This window comes from Eumetopias jubatus, unplaced genomic scaffold (genome assembly GCF_037043125.1).
Source record: "Eumetopias jubatus isolate StellerSeaLion01/CBP00866 unplaced genomic scaffold, mEumJub1_p1.0 scaffold_4, whole genome shotgun sequence".
NCBI lineage: Eukaryota > Metazoa > Chordata > Mammalia > Carnivora > Otariidae > Eumetopias > Eumetopias jubatus.
Window position 1 is genome coordinate 182924521 of NW_028274810.1, and position 6905 is coordinate 182931425.

At 52.2% G+C, this 6905-nt stretch overlaps 1 protein-coding gene across 1 annotated transcript; it reads right to left on the reverse strand.

Moving 5' to 3' along the window:
- Positions 1 to 1103: 1103 nt before the first annotated feature.
- SOX17 (SRY-box transcription factor 17) lies at positions 1104 to 2948 on the reverse strand. The gene is made up of 2 exons (XM_028118964.2): positions 2642 to 2948; positions 1104 to 2017 (listed from the first exon to the last, which is right to left on the reverse strand). Exons 1-2 carry the CDS (start codon positions 2946 to 2948, stop codon positions 1104 to 1106), a joined length of 1221 nt encoding a protein of 406 aa, XP_027974765.1.
- Between the last annotated feature and the right edge of the window lie 3957 nt (positions 2949 to 6905).

The following is a 6905-nucleotide window of genomic DNA, read 5'->3' on the forward strand; positions in this document are numbered from 1 at the left end:
TTTCTTCCCTACAAGGGTAAAATAGTCTGTGATACCCTGGGGCTGTAGCTTTAGTTGCACTTCTAAAGAACACTAGCTACAAATCTTCACTGGGACTCTCCAGAGCTTAAGAACTGCTCATTTCAGAAAATGCAATGCACCAGGTATGCAGTTTATAGGAGAGCATCCTATTAAATTACAGATGCTGAGTTTCATTCAAAGTTAAGGTCACAATGCACATTTTCTTTTGATTTGTTCCTATGACTCCTTCAAATTATTTTTAACCCTGCAACACTATTTCCCAAGGTGTAGACATGTGAGGACTGGCAAACTCAGTGTTGAGAGAGAGTGTACAGACTCTTGATGAAATGGAGACAAAGGAAAATCCAAACACCTCCTTAGATCGCTCTCAAGATTCAAACTAGAAAACCCAAATTCCTTGGATGTTCTCCTCTGGTGGGAGGGATATACTAAAATTGAAAATACTTAGTGTTAAGATTAACCAAGATCACTGAAATGTATAACATAGGCTCATCCGAGGTTTTTTTACCTAGCAAAAAACAAAACCTTAGATATCTTAACGTTCATTTTTAGGTTTTATCCTTGAATTATTTAGTTCTACCAATATAAAAGAATGAGAAATCTGCAGCAACTATATATTAAATATCATTAAAATGATTCCAGTGCTACCAATACTTAACATTCATCTTAAAAATTGGCTTTTGTAACAGAGGCACTAGTAGAGTGAAAAAGTAGGATTCCAGATTTTATTTTTTTAAAGATCGAGAAAACACACCCAGGACAAAATTGTTTTTGATCAATAAATTTTCAGAAAACGGAGCATGTTATTCTGGGACACATTCAAAACTGGTAAGCTTGAACTGGGAAATGGGATTTTGACAACACAACTGTGGGAAACAAGTATCTGAACAAATCTTAAAACAACCTCACATTTTTCTCCCCCCACTGTTCAAGTGGCAGACAAAATAAATTACCATAAATTATATGCCTAGGCAACTTAAAAACAAAACGAAACAACATGAGGCTGAGGATTTCCTTAGCCCCTCCGGGAAGTGTGTAACACTGTGCTTCTGGCCCGCAGGCTGGATCGGATCGGGGACCTGTCAAACGTCAGGATAATTGCAGTAATATACCGCAGAGCTGGCGTCGGACACCACCGAGGAAATGGCCCCGTGGCTGTCTGGGAGATTCACACTAGAGTCATGTCCCTGGTAAGGGAGACCCATCTCGGGCTTGCACACAAAGTGTAGATACTGTTCAAATTCCGTGCGGTCCACCTCCCCGAGGAGCTCGGCGGGCTGGTTTGGGTCCGCGCCGTCCCGGCAGGGCAGGGTCTCGGGAGGGGGCGACGGCTGCCCCGGGCCGGGTGGGTGCTGCTGCGGCGGCATAGAGAAGCCGCGCCCGCCACCAGCCGCCGGCGAGCTAATCGCGTTGTAGTACAGCTGCAGGGCGCTGGAGGGCGCCACGTGGCCCGGCATTGCTGGGCCCGCCTGCTCCAGGCCGAGCCGGGAGTGCATGGGGCCGACGGGCGGCTCCGGTGGCCCCGCGTAGTCCGAGGCCTGCGGATAGCTGTAGGGGCCGGCCGCCGGACAGTCCCCGGGCAGCGGCGCGGCGAAGAAGGCGGGATCCGGCTCCACGCCGTCCAGCGGGGACGTGTCCGGCGTGGGCAGCGGGTAGCCGTCGAGCGGGGGTGCGCCCAGTCCCTGGCAGTCGCGGTAGTGGCCGCCCATGTGCGGGGGCAGCAGCGGCGGGCCCGCCGGGAAGCCCTGCTCCGGGAAGGGCAGGCCCAGGCCGTCCATGGCCACGCGGCCGCCCTCGGGGCCCAGCGTGGCGGCCTGTGGCTCGGCGAGGCCGTGCAGGAAGCCGCCCTCCACCCGCTTCAGTCGCTTCACCTGCTTGCGCCTCCGCGGCCGGTATTTGTAGTTGGGGTGGTCCTGCATGTGCTGCACGCGCAGCCGCTCAGCCTCCTCCACGAAGGGCCGCTTCTCCGCCAGGGTCAGTGCTTTCCACGACTTGCCTGCATGGGCGTAGGAAGGTGGAGAGGGGCGCCGGGCTTACTTTTCGAACTCCCGCTCCCAGGCCCCAGGGCCCCACCTGGCCCTACCTCTCCCCTCCGACCTTTATTGAGCAACTAGAGGGAGGGAAGAGGTCAAGTTAAAGAGTGAAAGGCTGCGACTCCAGAGGCCGAGCGGAGTCCAAACACTTGGGGAAGACAGGACATCTTGGGTCCTCTTAAGGGCAACCGTCCCTTCTTTTAGCTTACAAGAAGCGGCTTCCCCGCTCACTCATTCCCCGCCTTTCAGGAATTGAAAATGTCCCCTACTCGGAGAAGGAGTGGGGGAACGGGCAGGTCCAAACCTGCCTGGTTCCCGGGATACCCTCGAGTGGCCCAGACCGGCGGGGAAGCCACCTCCCCAGAGCCGTTGTAGCCGCGCCCCGGGTCACCCGGGTTACACGAGCACCGACGACCCAGACCATTTGGAGAGTCGGGAGAGGGCATGCGGAAGGGGAACCGAGGGCCACAGAGAAGGACCCTGGAGGCACCACACCACTGGCCTCGAGCGCAAGGCACGCACCCCTCTCAGGCTCAAGGAAGCGGCTCCGCGATTCGCACCGCCTTGGGTCGCGAGCTCGGACTCACCCAACATCTTGCTCAACTCGGCGTTGTGCAGGTCCGGGTTCTGCTGCGCCAGACGCTTGCGCTCATCCTTAGCCCACACCATGAAGGCGTTCATCGGCCGCCGGATGCGAGACTCGCCCTTGGCTCGGCCCGCCGCCCCCGCCGGCGCCCCGCTGCTCGCCGCCGCCTCGCCCTTCACCTTCATGTCCCCGAGGGGGCTCAACGACTCGGCCCAGGGACAGGAGCCCAGCCCGGCCATCACCGCGGGCAGCGCGCTGCGGGTCTGGCTCTGGTCGTCACTGGCGTACCCCGCATCCGGGCTGCTCATGGCGCTCCAGCCCTGCCCCGCGCCCCACAACCCTCCGCCGGACACACCGCCTCCCCCGACCCGGGGGAGGGGGTGGGAGCGAGGGACGGAGAAGCCCCGTGGGCTGCCCAAGTCTCCCGGGCCCGACCCCACTGCCGACGTCCCTGGCCAGTCCCAGCCCACCGCGCAACCAGCGTCCCCGCCGGCCCAGTGACACTGCGGGCGCCCCGGGCCGCAGGCCCTTTTCTGCACTGATGTGGCCAATAGAGTGGTGGGGGCGGGCCGGGCGAGTGTCCTTAGGCCCACGCCCAGCCAGCCGCCCAAGTCCCAAGCCTTAGTTCAACCCCACGCCCGCCCTTTCCCCTCCCCCGGCCCCGCGCCCAAGGCTACACCTGCCCCCGGAAAAACTGGCTGAAGCCGGGCTCTGGCGCCACGTTCCCTCCGAACCGGCAAGGGGGACTCCTGAGAAACCTTCTGGAATATTGACTGTACCCTGGTTAGAAGTACTTGGCCACGATAGTTCAGATGAACACACTAAGCATACTCTTTTTTCCCCCTTAAATATGACACTTCTATAATTTGGGTTACTATGCAGCTATTTAAAAAGAATAAATCTATGTATCTATATACCATATTCAGAAAGATTTTTATATTAAGTGGAAAGAGTCAGTTAACATTTGAGCATACACTTTATTATGGGAGCTAAGGATTTCAGTGTGGGGGGGCGACCTATCTTCAGGGAACCCCACGGGTATCTTCTTGAAATGTGTTTTATTAAATTCAGTAGATACTGTTGCTAATAAATTAAAAATACATTCTCTCTCCAAGAACTCAACTTGCTTGTGGTACTACATTCAAAATGCTATGTCCGAGGTAAATTCTAATTTCTAAAACAAGATTAAATACGGAATGACATCCTGTAGCCAATATTCCGTCATCCTGAAGAATTTAAAACCTTTATTCATAACAATGAAGGAACCCTTGAAAATTTGTGCATGAAATATATGATAAACATAAAAGGTTTCTCATACGTGTTCAGTAAAAGAGGCAAGACTTAGTTTTGATTTCTAAAATGTGGTAACACTAGCAGCAATATTTATCTTAAAGCCTGTCTAATAGAGGAAAGAGCTATCCCGTTGCTCAGCAAGGTAACTGTAGCTCTTATGGGATTCTATACATTTCTTTAGACTGAAATGAAAATCTGAGTGAGTATTGGACTTGTGTTTAAATCTGAAACCTTTTCAGTGGGATATTTTAAACAAGCCCTCATATTGCACTTACATGGTACAGCCCTCCAAATTTAGTAAGCTAGTTTATCCTTACAATTCTGTGAGGTAAACACTGTTACATATTACAGGATAGGAACCTGAGACACAGTGAGGTTAAGGAACTTTACTGAGGTCACAGCATTGAGGAGTGGAATTCATCTCCAGTACTCTGCCCTGATTTTGAGCTCCTAGTCACTAAACCAAGCTGTTGTGTTTGTGTATTTGTATATTTGTGTTTTCTAAGGCAATTAACACAGCCATTTCTGCATAATTCCATAACTTTGCAAAGAAATTAATATATCACTGTCCAGAACAGATTTTCTTTGTTTACTGTGAAGGTGTGATGACAAGCTAAGGCTTACATCCGGGATCTGGGAGGTAAATGCTGCAGCATTTTTGTGAAATTAAAGTAACAAAAGTATTCTATCAAGTCTGCTTATTGGTGGCATTCATAAAATCAAAGAAACAACGCCTTAGGAAACCTCTGGCCTACAGTTTCTCTGACATTGCTATCCCCCCCCCACCACCAAAAAAAAAAAAACTCCTTCACACGGGTTTTAAGCCAAATTTACTTTGACTCTGTGAGTATCTGTGAAGCTTCGGCTGCCCTCCCTCACTGTTAGAAGCCAGTCTTCATACACAGGATAAATTAAGTGGTTCTAGTTCCTGGGTCTCTGAGGTTCAACCCAGAAAAAAAATTTTAATCTGCTTAAGAAAATCATAGACAAGTGTTATTTTTAATGGGTGGTTTTGGAGGAGCTGATCTTAAATTTAACTGATTGTGTACCTTTTCTTTAAAGCTTTATTTTTTTCTGAAATAAATATGGGCTTGAAAATTAAGCATAATTGCTTTGCAAATGGTTATATAAATAAGGAAACTATAGGAGAGAAAAAGTTTACCCCATAGTGCCTTGCTCCTTGTTTTCTTGGCGATCTTCTCTAATTTTTCTGGATAATAATCAATATCTTTGCAAAGATCTCGAAGCAGATTTTGTATTAGTGAAAAAGTTTTTATGGACAGGAGTTTCGTTAGACTAGAGATTGAAAACCAAACAAAAACACTGCCCGTTCCAGAATCCATTTTATCTGCCTATATTAATCTATTTGATTAGTTCTGTAAAAAAAAAATAAAATAGGGTACAGGAAATTCAATCCAAGTGTGAATCAAAAAAAATGTATATGCATGGGTTTACCCCTGTACACTTTCTTCGTCCTCGTTTTCTTCCTGGCCCACACCATTCCAGCGAGAGGTGCAGAGAGAAACTGATGGGGGAGACAACCTGGAGAACCTTCATTATTATTTGCACGTGTTCTTGGAGACAGACTACCAATTTTTGTTGGGTAAGATTACTGAGAACTCAGGTGAGAGCACAGCATCCACAGGATGGAGCGGGAGCTTCAGATTTTGCGTCCCTCCCCCCACTTCTTAGAACGCCTTCCCTGGCAGTTATAAAGGAGTTTACTTATATTTGCCAGTTGGGAATTATGGTGCCTTTTTAAGACTAGTCCCTTTTACCTACCGTTACCTAGATCTAATTTCTTCTGATCATTCACATGTCACGTATTTTGGGGGGAGGGTGTGGGGGGCTGTGGCGCCGCAGACCAGTCCGTTGTGTGTGTGGACCCTTCTATTTCGGTCTCTTTACTAAACGCGGTGTTGGAAGTCGAGCTCTAGACGTTATCAGAGCCAGCCACAAATGCCACATGAAAAGCAGCAAACATCCGGAGTGGTTTCCTGCAAGCCTTGCTTTTCTCAACACGAGAGATTTACGCGGGGGATTCGGGCGGGGGTGGGGTGGGGGACGACAAACTAGTTTCGCGAGTCAGAGCCTCGTACACCCGCTCGGGTAGGCGGCCGGGTGCATTTGCACCGCACAGTCTAGGATTTCTGGGTTCCTGGCTACTAATTGCACTCACGGTCCCCAGGCCAGACTCGAGGCTCGCGAAAGGCTGGGCGAGGAAGCGACTAGCGCAGCAAGAAGCTGTGCCCGCTGCCACTTGGGGCCTTTGGCCCGCGGGCGCAGAAATTAACCCGGGTAGGTGACGAGCTGTGGCTCAGACCCGGGGGAGTCGGAGCCGCGCTTTTCCCCGGGCCCGAGTGAGCAGGCAAAGACTGGGTGATTTCCTGCAGGCTTTTGTGTTTTCGATGCTCGGGAAGCGGGAGCCGGACGAAAGACTTTCACGTTAGGGAAGGCCGTGGGCACCCAGACAGATCCGGGTTGGCTCTGGAGAGCAAGTCCTTGGGGGCGGGGAGGGGAGTGCGCGCCGCAAACCCAGGGAAAACGCCGAGGAGGCCCGCCGTTGAATAGACAATGGTATCCCTGGAACAAAGCACAACAATAAGGCCTTTGCATTTATAAATCGCGCGCCGGCGGCGGCCTACGGGAGCCCCGCGGGAGGCGGCGTACCGCGGCGGAGCGCAGGCGAGGCTCCGCACCTCCCAGGTAGGGCCGCGCAGCCGGACGCCGCCGATTTGCATCGCGCGCCCCGGCGCCGACCGGGCGGCGGCGCCGCGCGTCTCGATACCTTGCGCGTCTCCTCCCTGTCCCTGGGCCAGTCCCCCGTGGGTCCGGGATGCGTGGTCGAAGGTCGCGGGCGGGATGGGAGAGGTGGGGAAGACGGAGTGGCCCGGAAGACTGGGCCACCCGCTCCCCCGCCCTTCTCCGTCCTTCCCCAGAGTCGGAGCCCCGCGGACCTGGCACCTTGTTCT

What these genes read in the sequence shown, in the direction of transcription:
- SOX17 (XM_028118964.2), bottom strand. Translation starts at nt 2,948, where the DNA reads ATGAGCAGCCCGGATGCGGGGTACGCCAGTGACGACCAGAGCCAGACC. An exon ending in CGAGTTGAGCAAGATGTTGG is followed by an intron (nt 2,018 to 2,641) that starts GTGAGTCCGAGC and finishes ACGCCCATGCAG; the next exon opens with GCAAGTCGTGGAAAGCACTG.